Source organism: Narcine bancroftii, chromosome 4 (assembly GCF_036971445.1).
Source record: "Narcine bancroftii isolate sNarBan1 chromosome 4, sNarBan1.hap1, whole genome shotgun sequence".
In the NCBI taxonomy this organism is placed as follows: Eukaryota; Metazoa; Chordata; class Chondrichthyes; order Torpediniformes; family Narcinidae; genus Narcine; species Narcine bancroftii.
This window is the reverse complement of record NC_091472.1, coordinates 227,929,811-227,953,838: the sequence shown is the minus strand read 5'-3', so window position 1 is coordinate 227,953,838 and position 24,028 is coordinate 227,929,811. Positions and strand designations below refer to the sequence as shown.

Here is a 24,028-nt window from a genome sequence, read left to right as displayed (position 1 = left end):
TGCAATTTAATTAGCCAATTTGTTCCAATTTAAAACATCAAGCTATGTAAGGGGATATTAGTGCAGCAAAGAACTGATTTTAAAGGGAACCCTGCAGATTTAAAAGAATGTTTTCAGAGGTGTTTCCAGAACTTTGGGTGGGAAGCCGTAGACATGATGGAGTGATTCAAATATAGGACAATCATGAGGGCCAGAACTAAAATACTATAATTATCTCTTTGACTCCATTTCAAAGGGTTGTGGGAGCAGAATACATCGAAGAGATGATTAGGGATGATGCCTTGGAACATTTGAAAACAAGGATAAGAATTTTAAAATGGAGACATTGCTTAGCCAGGTGCCAATGGAAATTGGTGAACATCAGGGTGGTGATAATTGTATTAATCAGCAGAGAAGGATATAGCATGGCAAACTGAATAAGTTGCATGGATTCAATGTGCAGTGCAGTTGGCATAGTGGTTAGACCAATGTTCTTACAGCACCAGCAACCCAGGTTCGAATCTGGTGCTGACTATAAGGAGTTTGCATGTTCTCCATGTGACCTGACTTCTCTCTGGGTGCTCCAGTTTCCACCATCCTCCAAAAATATATGGGATTGGTACGTTAATTGGGTATAATTGGACAACAAGGGTTTCAATGGCTGAAATTCGCTTGTACTATGTTGCAAATAAATTTAATTATCTAAAGGTAACAAAGCCAAATATAAGGTTTAGGGAGAGTTCAGATTGTGTTGGACACTAGCTATATTATGAAGGTGCAACACATATTGATGGTGTGCAAGTGTGTTGAAAACAAACAACTGGAAGAATACTGGAGTCAGTGCCAAACAAATGAAATACATAGAAGGGGGAAAAAAAATCTCAGAGAAACTTCAATTCTTCTTTGATTAAAATAGTAAAAAAATACTTTTCCCAAAGACAGACGCTTGCTTGTATGAGGGCAAACCAACAGTACTTGAGAAACTTGGCATTCTCCTCTGGACACCATCTATTTATACCTGTTACATTCTTACGATAAGCACCCATTTTCCTTGACATTGTTCTGAGTACTTGTTTAGGACTTAGGTTATCGAACTATTGGTTAGATTGATTTTTTTTGAAAAAAATCACAAATGGAACCATCGAGGAGGATTACTGAAAACATTAAAGAGTTTATTTAAATAGTCAGTTTATAAAGAGAGGAAATAAATTCAGAGAGAAATATGCACTTTGGATCAATACACATCTAACTTTTCACATGACTAATTCTATTCTCTCTCTCACTTTAACTTGCTTTTAGTTAAACCAACACTCTCCATAAAAGTCAAGCACAATAAAAATACACACTTCCTGGTTGGAGGGAGCAGGAGAGAATGCAAGGCAAGGAATCTAACAATCCAACTGATGTAAAAAGAGCAAAGCGAAAACAAAAGTCTCGCTCTTGGTGCATTCTTGACATTAACGTGACAAGTAATGGATTTGTCCTAGATCTTTATGCCAAAAGAACATCCTTTTATAGTCCATCTTTTAATGATCTCTTATTGGTGTGTATTTTCTGTACTGCATCAAATGTGACAACATAATCAAAAACAATTTTCAATGTTTTAAAGTAGAAACTGTAGGAAGCCTCCTCACACAAATTTGACATAACTCACATACAGAATGAGTCCAATTTTCAAAAGTAATTTTCAGTAAAAAAAAAATCAGACAAATAGCATTTAATGATCATTCAATGGAAATCTATAAAAAAATTGAAGTTCCAATGCAGCCCACCTGCAATGTTATATGGATAACAGTGAATACTAGTTCATAACTTTTCATTGTTATGGTCAATATTAGCAATGTGCCTTGGGACATATAAATGAATGACATACGATTAGAATATCCATTAGTTCAATTACTGTTTTAATGTGGGTACATTTAAAATATGGGTCAGTGTTACTGATTTTAGCTTTCACATTCTGCACAAATTGGAGGTTTACCAACCATTTCCAAATAAACAAATGAAATCTCTCATTCTGCAACTTGAACTGCAAAAGCAACTCTTAATAATTCATTTAGTCTACCTTGCTATTCTAACTTGTTCTTGCCAGCAATACTTTATTTGTGGATTAAATAGTTGCTGATTTGATCATGGAGTTACAAGACCTTTTGAACATGAAGCTTTTTCACAGATGAAAGACTAATCTTTCAGCAGACCTTTTGGGCAAACAACAACGGTGCTCAACCAGACATTCCTCCATCTTACAGCTGCTGCTACTGCAATTTGAGGAGAGAAGTGGCCACTTCATTTAACATTGCGAGACCACATTCTCCTCTATACTTCATCCTGCACAAGATTCACAAAATTTGCTGATTGGAAGATTGCATTCTATAAAGTGAAATATACTCTTTGGATGCAATATTACAGTAAAACAAACTTAGGGCTCACAGGACATCAAATAAATTCTCTGTAAATATGAATTGTGTGTTCAAACATCAGTTTTAATCCAATAAGTGATTAGATTAACTGCTGATACCATAAAAAGACAGAGTGAACTCACCACTAAGCAGAGGCCTGTTGAGAGTATATATGCTTGGAAGATTTTCAATATCACCAATTCGCTGGTAGACTGCACGAGACAAGTGATCAGCATGGTATAAACTCCCCAGGATAATGCTGGCAAAGTAAATAGGCTTCATAAAATGGGTCAACAGAGCTCCTTGTACTCCAAGCACATTCCACCTGAAATAAAGGGAACATTATTTTTCAAAAAAATAAGCAGAGAGCTGTCATGAACCCATACAACAGCACTAAACATCAAAAACCTCTTCTCTGTTGGCAATGTATTGTGCAGTATGACTGCTGATCTAAACTAAATTGTCTCGATAAATTAATGTATCTGAAAATAGCTTAAATATAGTCACGGTAACAATAAGCCATAGATTTAAATTTTTACTACCAATATGGCTGGCACAATTTTTGTACACTTACATTATACACTTCTTAATTTCAATAATGCTTCAAAAGCTTTACACTGCGTCTGCACAGCAATCCTTCAGATAGCTGAATGAAGTATCAACTTAGCAATCAAATCAAATTTCAATAATCATTAATGGAAATCTTGTGCATTTAAAGAACTGTGAAATATTAAATTATAATTTAACCACAAAACAGCTTGTGTTCAATGGAGCAACACCACAATATCTTGCCTCAGAAAGCATCCACAGTGGTATCTACTATTAAATCATGAAGTATATCAAAACCAATCTGGAATATTTATTTTCCTAAATCTTTCTATCACAAACCCATTTAAAATCAGTTATTTAATGACCTATGTGAAATGTAAACATATTTTACACAGATTAAATTTAGTCTCATTATCAACCAGTAATTAATGTTTTAATTGAGCACCTTAGTTTTCTGCATTCAAATCCACCCTCCACTCGTATTGCAGATTGCCAATCTAACTCCAATATGATCACTTAGTTGACCCAAAAGGTTATCACAAGGAATCACATTGGCTCTGTACTTGAGCCAGGAAAGCAACAATGCTACACAAGTTTGAGATCCTTCCACTCATGGTGGCACTGAATTGATGCTCTTATACTTGTCATGTGCAGGAGCTGTCAACACTTGTTTTTCCAAACCATGAACAACATCCACAACATCAAACAATTGAGGGTAGCCTGAGAACAAGTGCACCATGCAGAGCGGTCAGAAAACATCCAAAAGACCAGGTGGCTGCTGACCTGTAAGATTGAGGCATGGATGGCATAATTGTCTTACCTTGGTGCGATCCCCTCTACAAAGGGGACAGACAATAGCAATGGTTCTATTTTTTTTTTGAATACTTTATTTTAATTTTGTGGTCAAACATGGATCAAGAAATAACCATTACCTAAATACATAAAATGAAATGAGGAAAAATCAATGGTACAAGTTGTCCATATCTCCAAACAGTCCCATCCCGCCTCCCCCCCACCCAACAAAATCCCGAAATACAAAAACAGAAAAGAAAGAAGGTGAAAATAGATAAGAGAGAAAGAAACAGAAAAGCAGGAAAAGAGGAGGAACTGTCAGGATTTGGAATCCACTTCAGAGGACCTAATTCCTTTTCTTGCCAAGATCTTTAAAGAGACAAGCCTTCATGGGTGGAAATTGAACTGTACAAAGTCAGAAAAGAAGCACCTCTAACAAAGCATATTTTGAATATTTGGTATAAATTGAATAATTTAATTAGATCAAAAGGAAAAAAATTCCAAAGTTGCCCTTGACTCAAAATAGATTAATTCCTTTAACAATGGATAATAAGATTCTATATATCTGGTCCCAGAAAGGGATCAGGTATATAGAAGATTGTTACATGCAAGGGCAACTTATGTCATTTGAGCAGTTAAAAAAATAGATATAATATTCTTAACAACATAATCTTCAGCTACTTTCAATTAAGAGCTTTTTTCAGAGATGAATTAGGACCGGCAATTATGTTACTAGAGTGCAGTGAAATGGGATTCTGTTTCGAAAGGAGAACGAACACAAGGAAGTTTACATCTGCAATGTATTCCTTACTTCAGTTTGGAACTCCCAAGCAGGGAATCAGACTTGAAAATTAGTATTGGTTAGCAAATGGTTCTATCTTGAGGGCGATCAGTAAGTAACAAGATTCAAGACAACACTTGGTCTCACTAAAGTTTGCTTCAACATCAAGAAGATTAATCAAGACTAAACACCTTAAAGATTGCCCATTTGAACAATTCTCTCATCAGCAGCAAAATATGAAATAACGTTTTCACTTTATCTATAAATTCAGCTGTGACAGATATGTTTTTGGGAGGTAAATTGGGGCAAGGGTTGTTAGTGTAGGTAACATACAAATACTTTAAAACACATCTTATTTAAAATACTGGAGCTCTGCTAATGCGGGGCCTCAGAGCCTTTGCAAAAGCTTTGGAGAGTGCCCAGGAGACTTCATTAATGGATTGTTGTTTACAAAAAGGTATCAGGTGAAAAGGCTTGTCAGAGCCGCATTCTGCCTGGAGGGGAACTTGGTGTTCTAAGAGGGTCATGTGGTTTTGCAAGCAAAGAGAATCAAACAGGTTTTCTCTCAGAGAGAGAGAGAGAGAGAGAGAGAGAGAGAGAGAGAGGAGAAAGATCAGTTCTACAGTGTTACAAACAGTAACAGCAGCTGGGACTGGAACAGGACAAGCTGGCAAGCTTGTGGAAAACCCCATTTGGAAGACAGGTTGTAAGTGCTTAGTTCAGCCTGGTCAAAGCCCTTGTGGTTCATGCAAGAGGAGAGGACTGGCTGTCTAATGTTTCACTTGGAATAAGAGAAACAAAAAGGAACTCTGTGGTGACCTGAAAGAAAGAGGTTATCATCTGTAGAACCCTGAGGGGGCAAGTTTCTTCGGCAAGACACTGAAGTGGCTGGGTGTCCATCGTACAACAAATCTCTCTGAAAACCAACAAGAACATTTCTGAGCGGTAACCATTTACCTTTCAAGCACCAAAGCCTGGAGAACTTTATAAATGATAAATTCTGCGCACAGTATAAGAATTGCCTGCAACCAGTGAACTTGAAGGAATGAGAATTGAGATTGGACTGTGAGTCAAAGAACTTTTCTGAACTTACACGCACATTACATACACATGTGCTTAGAATTAGAATGGGGTTAAGTTAGGTTAGTTAAGTCAATAGTGATAAGTTAAAGTGTGGTTCTATTTTCATGTTTAAAGATAATTAAAAGCCACTTTTGTTTAAGTAACCATTTGTCTTGGTGAATATCTATTGCTGCTGTGTTTTGGGGTCCTCTGGGCTCATATCACAGCAACTACCCCTATCATGGCATTCTGGACCATTCCAGTCTGTTTGTTGGATTGAGTTGCAGAACTTGACAGGTGCTTCTCTAACTTCTCTCCTAGCTCTTGCCATATTTTGAAACTAATTAGATTCAGCCAGAAATACATGCAAATGGGAGTGGACAGAAAACAAAACTGCGATTACAACCAGACAGTCACAACTTTATTAAATGGAGAAGCAGGGTTGATGGACTGATGACCTTCTCCTGTTTCTAATTAAATATGTGCCCACCGCATACCCCCTTCCAGATAAAGGAATTCTAAATCGATTGAGTCTCACAGACCTCAAGATATTTCTACAAATGCATTCCTATATTATGGGCAAGTGGAAAAACTAATGAGATCCTCAAGGTCCCTGACTTCCCAAGTGTGCTTCTCCCAGATGACAGATTCATAAAAATGTTCATATAATTCTTGCCGAAAGTTTAAAACGGTCTCAAGGACATTTATTATCCTTAATGCAAAGGTTCATTGTTACATCTTTGTCAGACTACACTAGCAATTTCATCAGGTGAGAATCCAGCCTGTTTATTAAGAAATTACTTTTGAACAGTCTTCCAATGAGAAAAAAATTCATCAAGACTTCTGGCTCGATGGAATTCCTTCTTGTCAACATACCAGCTCAAATGAATGATAGTCGTCAGATTCTGTAAAGAATCAATGCAGACACATCTCTTTTACATAGTAATCCCCAACCTGCTTGGCTCCTCTCTTGACTTCCTATCTCTCTTTGGCTTGGCTTCGCGGACGAAGATTTATGGAGGGGGTAAAAGTCCACGTCAGCTGCAGGCTCGTTGGTGACTGACAAGTCCGATGCGGGACAGGCAGACACGGTTGCAGCGGTTGCAGGGGAAAATTGGTTGGTTGGGTTTTTCCTCCTTTGCCTTTTGTCAGTGAGGTGGGCTCTGCGGTCTTCTTCAAAGGAGGTTGCTGCCCGCCAAACTGTGAGGCGCCAAGATGCAGGGTTTGAGGCGATATCAGCCCACTGGCGGTGGTCAATGTGGCAGGCACCAAGAGATTTCTTTAGGCAGTCCTTGTACCTTTTCTTTGGTGCACCTCTGTCACGGTGGCCAGTGGAGAGCTCGCCATATAACACGATCTTGGGAAGGCAATGGTCCTCCATTCTGGAGACGTGACCCACCCAGCGCAGCTGGATCTTCAACAGCGTGGACTCGATGCTGTCGACCTCTGCCATCTCGAGTACTTGGACGTTAGGGATGAAAGCGCTCCAATGAATGTTGAGGATGGAGCGGAGACAACGCTGGTGGAAGCGTTCTAGGAGCCGTAGGTGATGCCGGTAGAGGACCCATGATTCGGAGCCGAACAGGACTTCCTATAATCTGTTTCATAACAGCATGTACTTCTTTTATTCATTCAGTGGTATGGTAGTTGCCTCCTCATGTCATTTTTGTTTCTGCAATCACCTCAACGTACTATTTCTATGGCACAAGAACACTTTAGAACTGCTTCTGCCCTTCAGTACCATAGTACATCTGTCTTTGTCATCTTTGCATATACCTTTGAGCACCAGTTCCAATCAACAACAGACTATTTGCCCCATGCTGAAGGACTATGCTATCTGATGTCGCACAAGTACTGCACACCACAAATCACATTGCCTCAGGGTGTATTCAATGATAAATGCTCAATTACATGGAAAATAGAAATTTCTACACTGCTTCACTAAGTATGCAAGGGCTGCAACATTAACTCTTTGATTAGGGAGCAGTAACTCACTCATTATCTGCAAGAAAAATCCAAAGATAAACACTGAGCATTGCAAAATATGCTATGTGATTTCCTATGCTTACCTGAGGCACTTTTGTACATTCTGTGGAAGGAAATTAACTGGTGTGTGATGCTAATTTACAAACAAAACCATGCTCACCTCCAGGCTACAACCAATATCATACTCATAAAGACTCTAGAGGGACAGCAGGACTATTGTCCTTGTACTTATGTTTAGTAACAGTTTTTCAAGAGGGTGCAACTGCAAATGCCCAGAAAATTCAGTAATCAACTGCTATAGCTTTTGGTACCTAGATGGGAATTCAAATCATGGATTGACCAGCGAAAGTTTGAGATAGCAGACTTAGAGGAGTGCATGCAAGGGCACTGTCAGGGAAGAGTGGTGGGAGTACATGCCCTGACATTCTGAGAGAGATTTGAATTTCCTTGCTATGTACAGGTATTTGCACTCTCTCCTTTTTATAGTTTAAACAAAAAGCAAATGTAAAGGTGGATATTCTCCATCTTTACATTGCTTCACTTACCTTCATAAAAGCTCAGAGGGCAGATTCAGCAGGCGAACTCCAATTCATCCAGCTCCCTCACACTGCTCCCTCATGCCGCCCACTCCTCTACCACTTGCTTCTAATGGGACTGTCAGGCAGTGGGACAATGGAGTGCTGTCAGGTGGCAGGGCGGCCGGGGGGGGGTTGCTGTCAGGTAGCAGGGCAATTGGGTTATCGCAGGGAGGCTGCTGTGCGAATCATCCCACCTGTTTTGCCCTGAGAAGCTGGTGCACTACTCTGGGCTACATAAAAGGACTGCGCTATCCGCCTTTTCCATCCTCTGCATAAAAGGTAAATTCGCCTTTTTAAAAAAAACGAGCATATGATTACACAGCTTTGGTGCATAAAAACCGCTTCCAATCTGCCGTAAATTGTATCGCATCACTGCAATTAACACATAATATCAAGCTTCTGTTCATGATGCTCCTCGTAACCACTGAGTAACCAGTTGGATAAATTAGACTTTATTGTCTATGAATGCATTCAATAGCCCCTTTCAAATTGCAGCACCTGGGTAGCCCTCCTGGGACCTGGGTGTGATTACTGGGACAAAGATTCTGGAAGTACATTTTAAATCACAGGGGGATCAACCCATTAAATCACCAACCCAGCGATTTAAGGGAGATCCCATCTCCTCGATGACGCGGTAAGTGACACGTCACGCACTCATGGGAATTATCGGTAATCGGTCTCCCCTGCTCCCCCCCACCCCATTAGTCACCACCCCCCTCCCCCAGTCAGTCCCCCTCCTGTTAGTGGCCACCTCCACCATCAATCAACACCCACCCCATCAATCGTGTGTGTGCCCCCCGCCCTAGCAACGTCCCACTGCCGCAAACATTGAGCCATCACTGCAAACCGGAGCGGCACTCGCAGCAGCAAGAGTTTGCGGATTCCTACTCTACTACCCCCCCCCACCAAGACAGCGACCTCTCCCCCCCAACCCTAGGCCCCGCAGCAGTGATCCCCCTCTCCCCCAATCACGGCAGGCACTTCAGCTAGGGGTTTCCCTGTGATGCCAGCACACAAGCGCTGACAACACCAGAATGACCAGGTCTGCCATTTTCCTTTACAAGCAGGACGTCCTGGTAAGTTTTACTGGGTTCTCTGACCACCTCTGAGGTAGGTCAGGGACCCGGTTGGACCTTTTCAAATCATCATGTAACTAGGTCGCTTACATGGCAGTTTGAAAGGGCCTAATAATTCAGTCTAATGGGTCCTTAAAGAGTAAAGAATTCAAAAGATTCAAGATCCTTAGCGGAGATTCCCTCTTATTTTCATCTTGTTAGAAACTTTTAATTGAAACTTTGAGATTCCTCCTGAGGGAGACATCCTCTCAGCATCCACCAAGTCTCGCTGAACAATCATTCTTCAAAACAAAGAACAAAGGCTCAACTTACTTACTAATCACATGCCCTCAAGAATCACTGAACATTTATTTTCCAAATTGCATCCAATTCAAATATATCCCTACTTAAATTTGGAGGGATCTACTTGAGTGATCAAGTATACTTTAAGAGTCACCCGATAACAAACATACAGAAGGCATTAGTTAAAACAATGTGTTATGTACTTGCACTGGAATCACTCCAGTGCCAGCAACGTTGATATAATGTGGCATGCGGCTTCAACAGATAATGGAGCTGCCTTACCCACCTCCAGTGAACCAAGTTCAAGTCAGACAGTGAATGTTTTACTTTCCTTTTGCATTTCAAAGATGTATTGGTAGATCAGTTTTCTCCTAAAAATTGTCCAAGGACATGGGTGACAGGAGAATCAGGAATGAATTTATTGGCATGAGAGAGAATGGGTTGATTTACAGGTGAAATAAGTAGGCTAATAGGACTAATGGGAATGTTCTGAGAGCTGGCAAGGACTCAACGGACCAAACAGATGCCGTCTAAGTCATGAGAATATATGAGAAACTCAAGATATGAGAAAGTAGTGCAAGTTACTTCTTTTGGCTCTTAACTTCTATTCGCTTTAGATTATTCCAGTGAGCATGTACCATCAACTTCTGTAAACCAGACACAAGAGCATTCTACACAAAGTAATAGGTGAGGAAACCCTTATTTAGTAATCATGTTTTCTGTTCCTTCTAACAAGAGTATCAAATACTGAATCTTAGTTCAGATATATGAACTCATTCACAATACCTGTCAATTAATAAATTTGATTTATATATATCTTAATTTTTGTGAATAGAAGAAAGTCATATGATGCATTCTAATGGATTTCCACAACTTAAAAAGAAAATACTGAATTAAGAACCAAATATAGGATTTCAACAATAGAAAATTCACTTATTCAAAAGTGTTCAATAAAATAACCCTAAATACAATTCCATTCCGAGTTTGACAATTTATATTCCAAAGTACAAAGGAAAACAACAGTAAAAACTGGAAACTAAACAAAGCCTTCCAAATTGATGCACAAAGGAACTTTCCACTGTTGTATCATCTGCAAGACAATAAATAACAAACTCTTCACAGCTTAGCCCATGAAATGGGATGGTTTTAGGAGGTTTGGCTGGTTTGTCATCCAGTTCAGGTTTTAAATGAGGTGACTGTTTCTTAAGATATTCCCGATTGGAAATATCAGTTTATGAAGGAAACATGGAAATGACAGCTATAAAAATACAATACTCAGAGCCTACAGTTCATGAGCATACACGAGCATACAGTTCACTTCATGAAATTTGATCCACATCCTTTTGCATGATATGGCTAGGAAGGCAAAAATCTGACCCAATTGAAGCCCACAACTGGAGAAACATTCAGTCAAAAGGAGATCCGTCTGCAGCACTGGTTAAAGAGGAGAAATCATATCTCATCCGCTGCCTTCAAGTTTTAAGTGCCAATCAGTTAGCAAGTAGATCCTATTAAGTTCTTTCTTTGATGCTCAGCCTGCAATCCCCCATTCCTAAGCACGAGCTCACTTTGTTTCCAATTCCCTTTTGGCCTTTTCTTAAGTAATTTGCCATCCATCTATCCCTATCGATTCAGGAGTCAGCCACAGACCTTGCCCAATTTCATGAGTAACTGGTGGTCAGTATAATTGATAGTTATAATAGCTCCCTTTCTCTCAATTCTTTAATGTCTAACCACAGTTCCCTCATTTATCCATTCTATTTGCTACTCTTTGATCTGCACCCCACTATTCTTCACGCAATTCAGAGACAATGAATTCTTTATCACACAATGCCTTGAATCTTGTGCATAATGAATTTCAGTGATTGGAGTGCTTCTGGTGGTGGTGGAGGAGGGAGAGGGGTTTAACATAAAACTTGACACCAACCACTTGCACAGCAGCTCTTTAAACCACTAATGGTTCCCACCATTGAGGAAATTCCAGCTCAACTCCATAATGCATACTCATAATAAACATCAACAAATTGGTGTTACTGACCTGGCTATTTTATCACTACATGACATAGTGAGCAAACGTTCTCCTTGTAACACTCCATCCCATGTCTGAATGGTGTTGCTGGATCGAACTGGAATTGTCCCTTCACCAGATTCAATTTTTGTCCTTAGTTGACCTCGAGCCTTCCGATTTGGGTGCTTGTCTCCCTGATCTGCCATTTGCAAAAAATAAGTGAAATGACAGCAAATGTGTACTAAAGTCTGCATTAAACTTTGGGAAGTTCAATTTACAAAATAGATTCATAGTTACTTCTCCCAATTCATTTCAGGTGTACTAAACATTTCATTTATGTTAGTTAAGGCATATTACAAATGGTGTCAAGCTTTTTGAGTCGTTAGAGCTGCATTTGTTCAGACAAGTGGAGAAGAAGAGTATTTCAACCTGTTGCTTGTAGATGTTGGAAGTCTTTAGGATATTCAGAAGGTGAGCTACACGCCATAGGATATTCGAACTCTCATCTGTTCTTGTCGGGGTATTGTAGAGTTGTGGCTAAATTAATAACTACTAATCCAGAAAAATATGTTCAAATCCCATTGAACCAACAAGGGAATTTAAATTTGAACAATTAAATAAGTCTGGAATTTAAGGAAAATAGTTTCAATAGCAGAACCATGAAGATACTGGGCTCTCCTGAAAACACATCAGGGGAGGAAAGCTGCTTTCCTTAACCCATCTGGCATGGACTGTTTCAATTCCGAAAATGCACATTGGTAAGATTCTGAAGCAAACAAGAAGCTGCTAGAGGAAGTCAGAGGGTCAGGCAGCATCCATGGAAAGAAATGATCAGTCAATGTTTCTGGTGAAGATCCTTTTTAAAGACTTAACTTTCATTCTTAATTGCCTTCTCAATTCAGTAGCAATTTGGAATTGATAATATTGCCAGCAACATCTTCATTGAGTTGAACATTCAGATGTTAACAGCAGGAATTTAGCAATGGTAACAAATATCAAGGTGATGGGACTCGTTCTTGTTCGAGATGTTCATTGCTTGGCACTTTGTGATGTGAATGTTACTTACCAGCTCCACACCTGCATATTATGTAGCTCATGCAAAATGAACACAAAGATTGCTTCCTTTACTGAGGAGAGGTGAATGGAATTGCTTGCTGATGACTGAACATCATGATTTCTGATCTTATGATGGAAGTAAGTATGGTCACTAAAAATAGATTGACCTGAAACATGAGGAACTCCTACATTGAAGCCCTTGGGCTGGGATGTTTGACCTCCAACAACCATCTTCATTTGAGAAAATAGGACTCCGATCACAGTTTTCCCTGGAATGGTTCCCTTGACAAATCTGGTCTTGTCATAAAGGGTGATTATTCTCTGGAATTCAGTTCTTTAGTCCATGTTTTGACCAAGTCTGAGTTAAGAAAGGGAGCCAAATAATCCAGGCAAAACCCATATTGGGAGCTGGTAAGGAGAACAAGGTGCAGAATGGCAAAACAGGTGATCAACAGTAGAATGATTAGGCAATAATTAGCCAGATTAGATTTACTTTATTTTTTTTAATAGACAGAACACCCTTGGACAATTTTCCACACTATCTGACAGATGTATTCATCAACTTTTACAGCACAGAAACAGGAGCTTAATTTGTCCATGCCTACCAACTTGTCTCCCCAGATAGACCCCCCCTCTGCTAATCTGCCACCTTTCGGCCAGATACCCTGTCAATCTTTCCTATCATGTAACTGTATCAAGGTTTATTAAATGCAATTTTACCTGCCTCAACCACTTGCCTTTGACAACTCATTCTATAAATCCCTGTGAGAGAGAAAGGTGCCCTTGAAATTATGGCTTGTTCTCAAGTCCAAGTCTTCAGTACTACAAGTGTTGTATGATTCCATCGTCTTTGCTGTATCGAGTGTTCCCGGCCTTCCTGTTGTGGTACAGGCCCTATGAAATGAACTCTCTAAAGTAGATTCTACAGAATCTGAGCAACTCAGTGAACTGCATTGAAATGAGCGAACAGATTTAGTGTTGAGCCAGTCAGAGAAAGTGCCAATAAATTTAAGGTAATTGTATTTGACCAAATAATGTGAGAATCCCCTAATTTTCTTTCATTTTCGAGAATGTTGGCAGTTCCAAATGGAACCATCAGCATTTACTGGTAGGGTACAAGACTAATACTTATTTTGATTTGCAGCACTAACAGTTGTCTGTTATGGAAAGAGAATTTTCAAAAGATGTTTGTTTTACTGGTCTCATTTAAGAAAGGACTTAAAACCTGTGCATTTACAAAGTGTTGCCTGGGTCAGAAATGGCATATGCAAAATTCAAGCCCAGTTGTAACCAAAAATAATAAAATTGATAGTTGTTTAAAATATTGTCGGTACTCTATTTTACTCTTACTTTGGTAAAACTTGAATAATCCAATACCCTTGGGTCTTGGATAGTGGCAGACAAGCAGATTTTTCAGACCACTGGATGTTGCTCTTATTAATACCCAATCAAACCTTCAGTTCGCTTGTTTTACTTATTACATCGTAGCATAAGAAATGAACCTAGTGAGCTACAGAATAAACAAGCACTCCAGACCCTGGATCTGGCCACAAACTAACCCCATGTTTTTGACCTTTTCTATTCTAGACCCCATCCCGGCTCTGGCCACACACCCAGCCTACAGTCTGGATCCGTGTCCAAGCCACACTCTAAACTTCTGGCTTTGGCTGCACACCTGTCTTTCACTGACTTCTGGCTCACATTGCAGTTTAATGAAGAATCTAATGCCGAATTATCAGGATTTCCTAACAATTGGATGTCAGATTATCGGAGGTTTATTGCCACTCTGAAGTGGGATCACCAACTTGAAACATTCATTTCTGTTTATTTTTCACTTTTCCTGCAATACCACCAACAGAATCTCCATCATCTCAACATATTCTGAATTAATTTGCCAGTAAATAAGTGAAGATTAAAATAAATCCAGAAATTGTTGAGGTTACTGCCCTCATTTAAAAAAGCCAGCAAATGTCCAAAATTAAGGTTGCTTCTTCTCAAATATTTTAGCCACATCAACGGACAAAAAATCCTTACCCTCTACAGCTGCTTCATGTGGTGAAAAGATGCGGGCGTCTCCACACGGTGACGTACTGATGTAAAGATGGAACTGTACATTTTCCTTAATTTTGAAGCCACCTCCTTCACACCTGACAAAAATGGATTTCTGGTGGTCTTCTGTCTTGTTGCTTTAAAGGAAAACAAAGTACTGTTTTTACAACATTACAATATAAAATTCATTAGATCTATCCTCTCTTAATCTTATTTACCAGACAACTAATAAAAATGTATGTAGAAATGTGTTACTTTATAATTTATTCAAATCTAACACTCGACGACTAACATATGATGCAAACTAAAATACTTTAGATCTATCCTTGCTTATTTTGTGTGCCAGGTTAACTGTTTAAAAAAAGTAAATTGAAATAAGTTATACTATAATTTTATACTATTTACTCCATACCTAAACATAAAAGATTAAAATAAAGTTCCTACAAATTTTCCAAAAACATCAGAATATTTGTAAAAGGAGTATTGTCCACACATTTGTAGATGGTGTTATTGTCCTACCAAGCCACAGTCATAAGTGCAAAGTGGGTAGAGCAGTCGGTTAAGAAAACAGCCCAGTGGTGCTCCAGTAATGATGGAGATTGTGGAGGATTATGGTACAAGGGGGATGGGATGAAAGTTGGATCCCCACAGGGAGAATGTGATAAGCAGATGGAACCAAGGGGAGAGAGGTAAGGGGATGGGAAAGGGGAGGAAAGGGAAAAGAAAACTTGGTGGACAGGTGAGTGTGCATGGGAAAAGAAAACCAGAGTTGTGGGTTACTTAAAATAGGAAAATTGTAAAATTCAGCATTCATAGCATTGGTTTGGAAGCTATCCAAGTGGAATATGAAATGTGATTATTCCAATTTGCATCTGGCCTGTCCGTAGCAATGGAGAAGCGACAGACTCGGTTGAAAGAGGTGAAGTGAAAGGGTGAACCTCTGTTTCACTTGGAAGCACCATTTAGGTCCCCAAATGATAGTGAGGGAGGTGAAGGAACAAGTGTTATACTTTTTTCAGTACCAGGGTAAACTGCCAAGGGATGGGGATGGGTGGATGAGGAGGATGAGGAGACCACGGGCCAGGGTTGTCATCTCTTTTGTCTTCATACATTTACAAAGTTTTAATGTATTCTAAACCCAAGATACTTTAAAAAAAAATGAACAAAAAAACAGATTCAGAAGCAAAGATGGAGATTGCAGAGCAGGCAAAAGTTGGGACTTAATAAGGATATTAAAGGAAAGTAAAAAGGTGAAGAAGACAAGGAAGTCAAATTCACAAGAGACTGGTCAGCAGAAAGAAATGTTTAGGAAGACAGTGAAAAGGATAAGGCACCATGCAGGGTTTTAAACAAGAGAATGAGTATTTTCATCTTAAGAGCAGTGGTTCTGATTGTTGGTAAAAAGAGCAGAATTAGGCCATTCAGCCCATTGAGTGCTCAGCCATTCAAATAACTGATGATGTATTTTTCTTCTCAACCCCATTCTCCTATCCTCTTGCCATAACTTTTGATATCCCTACTAATCAAGAACTTAACAATCTTTGCTTCAAATATACCCATTGACATGGCCTCCACAGCTGTCTGTGGCAATGAATTCCAGATTCATGACTCTTTAGATGGGAGAGGTCAGTGGTAATAGATGAGCAAACCATGAGATGACATTGGAAAAATCCAACCACATCTTGGACTATTTGAAGTCTGAGGAGGCTGGAGAAAAGGTTGAGAAGGAGAAATGGTGTGCTACATGGTGAATGAATATTCAGCAATGAAAGAATATCAAAAGGTCACACAGAGCTTAAAGCATCACAACCTTAGACAGCATAATTTGTGACTTTGATTTGGTGTTGAATTTGAGTGAATTCTGTTTTGGGTAAGTAAAACAATGTATTGTAGGAATAACCAGAACAGTTTGTGAAAGGGGTTTGAAGACCACACGATTACAGATATAAACAGAATAAGAGGAAATAACTGCTAATGTGAGCCAGCACGAGGGCCAGGTTATTAGCAGTTCATTACAAATTAGACTGAGGAAACAGTAGATCACATCAATGTGGAAAGATGATGGAAGTATTTGAGTCAGAAATTGTAGAATGAGTGGACTTCAGGGTTGGGAGTGTCTTTGTTTAAGGGTCTTTGTTCAGGGAGCAGTGAAAGAGCAGAATGATAAACCTCTGCATGTGTTATGAAAGATGAGAACAGAGAGGAAAGGAAAAAAATGGTTAACAACAATATAAATAAATTTAAATTCCTGGGTGTCTCTAGCTCAGAGGAGCTCTTCTGGACTCAACACACTAATGTCATTGTGAAGAAAACACACTTCAGGAGCTTGTGGAGGTTTGGTATGACATTGGAAACCTTGGCAAACATCTACAGATGTGTAGTGGAAAGTGTGCTGACCGGCTCCATCCTGGTCTGGTATGGGGGCATCAATACCTCTGAGCAGAAAGCCCAGTACATTACAGGCAAAACTCTCCCCACCATCGAAAATCTACATGGAACACTGTTGTTGGAGAGCAACAGCAATAATCAGGATCCACACAATCCAGGACATGATCTATTCACATTGAAACAATCAGGAAAGAGGTACAGGTGTCAGCAGACTCGTAACACCAGCTTCAGGAACAGTTTCGGGGTTGAGCCCTTTATCAACACCAAACATTGGTTATGTATCTTTATTGTTGCTCTATATAATACACTGTTTTACCTGCTGAGTTTCTCCAGCATTGTATTTTTATGATTACCTGCAACTAATAACTCACAACAGCAAATTAAGTCTATAAAACCTGGAAGAGCATGTGATTTTTGAATTCCACCCACCCAGGGCCAGATTAAGGTAATGAGGGGCTTGTAGCATATATTATAAAGGGGCCCTAAATTGTACTGACTGGTGCATGCGCTGTGAGGGGGGAAGTGTGATGGCACCACACAAAATGCTGGCTGGCACATATGCAATGAGGGAGAAGTGTGACACTGCACACACCCTTGCTCCCCGAGAGAGTTTCTAACACTGACCCTGCATCGGTTTTGGTAAATTTGAAATATTTTTAATTATTCTTAACAAAATTATGCCAGCTTTCTCAGATCACCATATATATTCAGTGGTTGCATCCTTGATGAAAGATTATAATAATTTTTGCTACCACCCCTATAAGCTTTCATGTTTCCCACCAATTTCCCCCCCTCCTAAAAACCCAAATAGCCATTATATAACACTGATAGAATTACTTACACATAGGTATCGATTTCAAATGTATTCGCTCTAGAAGTGTGCCCCAATACTTCTGTTCAGTCTCCATTTCTTTCACATTGGGAATCGATAAATTGTGCAGTGGCTATAAAATACCACACTCCCATCTTTTGTGTTAAGAACCCCGATTAAAGGTGATAATTGGCTAACATTGCCTTTAATCGAGGGTTATTAACACAAACTGTGGTATCCCATTGCCGCTGCACAAAAATGAAAACAAAAATGCTTGAGTTAAGCACCCAGTCAGTAATTCATAGAACTTAAAGTAACAAAGCAAGACAGCAATTCCCCTTAGCATTTGCTACTTTTGCTACTATGTTAATCCGGCACTGCACCCACCTTAAATGACATTCCATTTGGGAATAAAGAAACCGAATGAGAGATCTTCGTGCAACAATTTCAGCATGACAATCATTCAAAGCCAAGCCTCGGTCACTCATGTACTCGCCGTTGATACATTTAGTTCCAGTGGCAACACATATAACCCTGGCATCTTTGACGTCAGTTCCTGATTTCAGAAGAGGGATGGGGGTGTGGAGCAAGTAGAGTGGAGGGCAAAAAGCAAGGAACAACTAGTCAATATAGTACATTATTGGGAGTATCCAAATTCATACCAGGGAAGACTAGTTGGCATACTGCATCTGCACTGGACCAGCCCTACAGCAGTACAAAATTTATTTCAATGTCCTTTTTTCTCTCCAAGTCATACACCACTATTACTAAAAATCTATCTCCATTTTTCCTTCGGAAGATGCTGTTGTCCCTTTCCTGAAGCAAACTATTACATGTTTCTATTTACACTCCTCTTACCAGTATCTAACTGATACATTTATTCTCATACAGGTACACAACCCTTTATCTGGAATCCTTGGGGGACAGGGTGTTCTGGATTTTGGATTTTTCCAGATTTCGGAAAGCCAGATTTAAGCCCACCCGAAATGTGCTGCCGAATCCACCCCACCCCCTTCGAGTCGTGCTGCCGTCTCCTCCCCCCAACCTCATGCGCCCGACTCACACTGCCGGTCTCTCGCCCACCCGACTCGCACTGCCGGTCTCCTCCCTTCACCCGCCCGACTCGCACTGCCGGTCTCCCCCCTTCACCCGCTCGACTCGCGCTGCCGTCTCTCTCCCCACGTGCCAGATTTTGGAGCTTTCCGGATTTTAGATGATCGGATAAAGGATTGTGTACCTGTACACCCTCGCCACTATTTTATGAATCAGAGTGAACAAAAAATGAAGTGTCCATAATTATAAAATAATGATGAATAGGGCATATCATTCCCAATGCTGCCTACTAGTTAATTTTTTTAATGTAATGTTTTTTTAAAAATAAGCTTGTGTATGGACAAAGATCATGTGATAGCTCCAGGAACACCTGAAAATCAACGTAAAAAGAACTCTTCATTAGTTCAAATTGAAACAAGTCTAATAACATTTAAAAAAAACTTGCTCCTTTTTCAACAAATCAGTGCCAATTGGCCTCAGTTATGCCACTATATATTTCTAAACACAAATTTTCCACAATCAGTATTTGGTTAGTATCTTTTTATGTACAGAATTAAATCTAATAAAAAATCTTTGCTTTATTACAATATAAACACTCCACAACATGGAAATGATCACAGCAATAACTGGGCACTGAATTTCTGGAAGACACAGTCTTCAAGAGGATACACGAGAATAGTATCTGGCATGGAGGGATTTCAAATGTTAAGTGATTAGACAAAATTCTATTATTCTCATTGATGTGGAGAAGATAAAAGGCACTTTTGATAGATGTATTTAATAACATCAAAGATTTTGTTGGAGTAGAATAAGGAGTTGCTTCCAGCGGCAATAAAGTTTGTAATTAAACTCTTTGTTACTAACCAAAATGTAGAATAATTGAGACAAACACATTACATAATAAAAGGGAAGAAAATTCACAAAGCAACCTTTTATTTGCTCAAAAGTGGTGGAAGGACATTTCAATAATAATTTCTAAAAGCAAATTGGATAAATAATTGAAAAGAAAAATATATTGCAAGGCTATGATAAAAGTACAGTGACTCGGACCAATTAGATAGCACTTATAAAGAGCTTGCTTCTTCACAGCAAGAGAAATAAATGTATGTTTCCACATGACATGAATCAGTTTCCTATTTAAAGGCAGCATATAACAGTCTGCAGATAACACTGCTTTAGCTGTGCAATTATAATTTGTCATGTTCATTTACTTAAATATTTTATGTTACTACATAAAAAGCACATCATATAAAAGAGAATTGACAGGCCACAAGGAACATTTTTTTCTGTGCAAGGCAAAAAAAACCTCTGGTGGCTGTTGCATCAGTCACACAGATATCTTCTTGAGCAGCATGAACATTGTATTCCATAGCTCTCGACAGAGTATTTTAGAATTGAAGGAATTCATATACCTGTATAAATATGTTATTTAAAATCCAGACAACAATAAAACTGACATTATGTTATGCATCTTTTCCCTTAGGGGGCAGGTATAGAAAATTATCAACAATAATACAATTCACAAGTTATTAGAATTAAATTCAAGAATGTGGTCACAGAATGATTACAAGGAAAAGGTCATTCAGCCTGACAAGTTTTTATTGGCTGTATGCTAGTTGAATTCCATTCTCTATCATCAGCCCTTACAAATCTCATTTCATCCATTATCCCTGCATAACATTGATGATCCTTTACCACTAGCTATTTAAATACACTTTTCCTTAATTCCCTTTTGACATTCCTCTTCATTTTACGTCCCAAGTCCTTGAACTTTTCACTTAATGTAATTTTTCTCTACTTCTCGTCCTCTGAACCCTTTATGATTGTAAATGCCTCTATCAGATCTCCTCGTAACCTACTCTGTCCCATTCCAGCTTCTCCAGTCAAAGGCTCTTTAAAGCCTTTGCAGCTTTCTTAAAATGAACTGTCCAGGTCTGGGCACAATTCTCTAGTTTTGGCCAAAACAGCGTTTTACATAGATTCATCACTATATCTCTATGATGCAAACTCCACTGGGGCCAAAAGCAAAGTCAAGAAAAGAAGGAGCAATGTTATGGGGGGAAGATGCAGAGGGAGAAAGAGCAAAGGGAAGACTGAAGCAAGCAAGAGCAATGGCAGTGGGGAGAACAGAGAAGTGGGCAGAGGATAAGTCTGCAGAGACATCAATGAGATTTGTTTTGCTTAAATATAAAGAATTGTTTTCAAATGCATTGAAATATGCTTCAATAGTTTCTTGGAACCTATCAATTCAACTGCAACATGTAACTGTAAGAATGGAAATTGTGTGAATTCCAAGTAATTTATTCTGATTTTTAGAACTTTTCAGACGATCATCTCCCTTTAGATGAGATCCATCACCACCACGATGTCGTAGTCCAAATCCACTCAACAACAAATTAACACCAGTGACATATGAAAGTAGAGAAGGGAAACAATGGGCTTTATCTTTTCAATTTTATTCTCCACCTTTTTGGTCATCCACAGACCTCTGGTTTCAATTTTCTTCCCCTCTCCCAAAAGTCTCCAGAGTACAGTGAAACTATGTTGAAGCCTTCCCAACTGAGGCCACCCACAAAATGGAGGAACAACACCTTTTATTCCATCTGGGCACTCTCCATCCAGATGGCATTAACATTGACTTCTCCAACTTTCATTAACCCCCTCCTCCAGTCGCTCTCTTTTCAATATTATCCCTCATGTCCTTTCCCTCAACTCCCCAGCCTTTCCCTTCTCTCTCCATTCAGAAAACTACCCTCTCCCATCACTTCTCAGCTTTTTTCTCTTCTACCCTCCCATTTGCATCTACCTGTTAGCCTGTACTCCTCCCCTTACTCCTTCCTTTCTTCTCTTTTTTAAACCTGTTTTGGTTTATACATGACAAAGAGCTCAGGCCTGAAATATTGGTTACCCTTTATTTCCTATGAATGCCACATGACTTGCTGAATGTCTCCAGCATGTTTGTGTATTGCACTGGTCCAACTATATTTTTTTTTTACCAGACAAGCTTCAACTCCAGTTAATGTGCACATCTAATGCATTTCTTTCTTCAACTGATTATTTTTGTTCTAAGTGGTCAACATTTCTTTTCATATCACCTCATGATACCCTTCCCTCGATGTTCCCCCACTGAAACCCATTACCCTTGGCTTATTAGATTTCAAGTCTAGTCATGACACCTTTCTTGTTGGGTCAGAAGCCTCTCAACAAAGTTCTCCTGAAGGCTTCAAAAGCTACATCTATCACCCGCCGCCTCCACTTTGTCCTTTTTACAGGTATCCAGTCTATGTTTGGGTAGTTAAAGCCCCCTGTTATTACCATTCTGCAACATCGTCACATCTTTGTAAATTCCCTGTAAATATGCTCTTCGCTATCCCTGGCAATCTTCTGCAGAACAGTTGCAGGAGTCCGAGTTTTCAGGAAGTTCAGAGAATTTTGCAGCTGAAACAGCAAATTTGGCCCAACTGCTTTATGTTCCACAAAAGACTCTGCTCCACCTACCACATTTTACTAACAGCAGTTTTCTCTTTACATTTCTTTTTCATACACTTACCACATTAAATGTTCCTGTGTTCAGCACCTCAATCATCGCATGAGATGAGAGACCTATAATTTCACCAATTTATCATCACAAACTTCAACTTTTGAAGATATTTATTTATGCAATCTATTCTACTCCAAAGGAAACCTGCATGCAAAAGTAAGTGAAACAAGTTGTAAAGTACCTGTTGTCATAACAACACCAGCAAGAACTTTCCTTCTTGCATGAGGAGAGGTGAAGTTGTCAGTCAGTTCACTGAATTTGTCCACTATTAATCGAGCCACAGCATCTGCCAGCACCTAGTCAGAGGAATGAGGTCAAACATTTAGGTCACAGCTATCTTCACAGAACATTGCTCCCAGCCACACTTTTTCTGCTGCAACATTCCATGTACTCAAAACTACATTCTGATTGGAATTTCAAAATTAAGGATGCAATTAAAAATGATATTGCATTGATCTGTCATACGCAGAATCCTGACAATGTTGAAATATGTTTACAATCACCATATAACATGATCTGACAATCACCTACTCCTCTTCTAGCTGTATTTTTTTCAAATCAACAATATGTTTTCTTCAATTTTAATTATAAATCTTTTTTACATGCAAGATGTATAAGCAGATGCAACTAGCCTTCCACATCTTGGATCAGATTTTAATCCAAGCCTGGAACAATGAGAAAAATAATCTATTTGATAACTGGCTCCAAAGAAATATAAATTTGAACCATCTTAATGATGTGGTTTATCACCAATTTAACACTAATTGCCCATTTCATTTCATTCGAGCTTACAGCATGGTGTGATAATTTGGAAACTATGCAGCAGAGGATTTATGAAGGGGTATTCTTATGCATCTGACTGAGTTATAACTGACCTGGGAATGCTTGCTGTTAACACTTAAATGGGAGGAGCTTCATTCTCCAGTACAAACAGCTCTCTCCAATGAGTACTATAATTAAAAGGAAAGCAGGCATGCAGATTTTATGGAGCACTAAATACCTGCTTCAGCATTTCCATGACAGATTGGATTTTAACCATGCTGTACTGGGAACTTTTTGTTTTTTGTTTGGATATGAAAGACATTGTTTTGCTTCAATTGTTGCACCAGATCAATATAATTTTTCCCCATGATCCCAATGGAATTGAAAGTAAGCCCCATGATCTTTTTGTCACCATTGTTTTCGTGAACATCCTTATCTCAGACATAGAAAAAGAACTCAGACCTCTCTGACACCATGACTGAGACCATCTGCACAAGTATATCTGCCACATTCCCTTTTCTGGTGAAAATCAAGTTTCAACAAGGTGTTTCCTTGTCCTGGATCTGAATCAATATCCATCTCTTAAGTTCTTTTCAATCTCCCATTTCTAGCCAACATTGCCTCCAACCGTTCTCTCTTTGTGTTGTTATTTACCTCCCAACCACCTCAGTCTGTCTGTCAGGTCAAAATTTCCATCAATTAAGCACGCAAATCTGTGAACCCTGCCGTTTGCTGCCTCTCTCACAGTAATGAATTGCCCCTCAGCCTGATGCAGAGAGGCTGCCTGCAAACAAGGACTGATGCTGGCCCACTATTCAGGGCTGAGAAATGTGATCAGAGCTTCATTCTGATCAGCACAGCAAGAGCCCATTGCTG

The 24,028-nt window shown here is 39.3% G+C and overlaps 1 protein-coding gene across 18 annotated transcripts in view; it reads right to left on the bottom strand.

The window, feature by feature from the left end:
* LOC138761675 (double-stranded RNA-specific editase 1-like) overlaps positions 1–24,028 on the bottom strand; it is a 400,374-nt gene that overhangs the window by 33,234 nt on the left and 343,112 nt on the right. For all 18 annotated transcript variants that reach the window (XM_069934221.1, XM_069934227.1, XM_069934222.1 and 15 more), the window contains 5 exons: positions 22,572–22,686; positions 18,184–18,352; positions 14,583–14,734; positions 11,523–11,691; positions 2,522–2,703 (listed from right to left, as the gene is read on the bottom strand). In XM_069934221.1, coding sequence (XP_069790322.1) covers positions 2,522–2,703; positions 11,523–11,691; positions 14,583–14,734; positions 18,184–18,352; positions 22,572–22,686 — 787 coding nt within the window. The remainder of the gene's footprint in view (positions 1–2,521; positions 2,704–11,522; positions 11,692–14,582; positions 14,735–18,183; positions 18,353–22,571; positions 22,687–24,028) is intronic.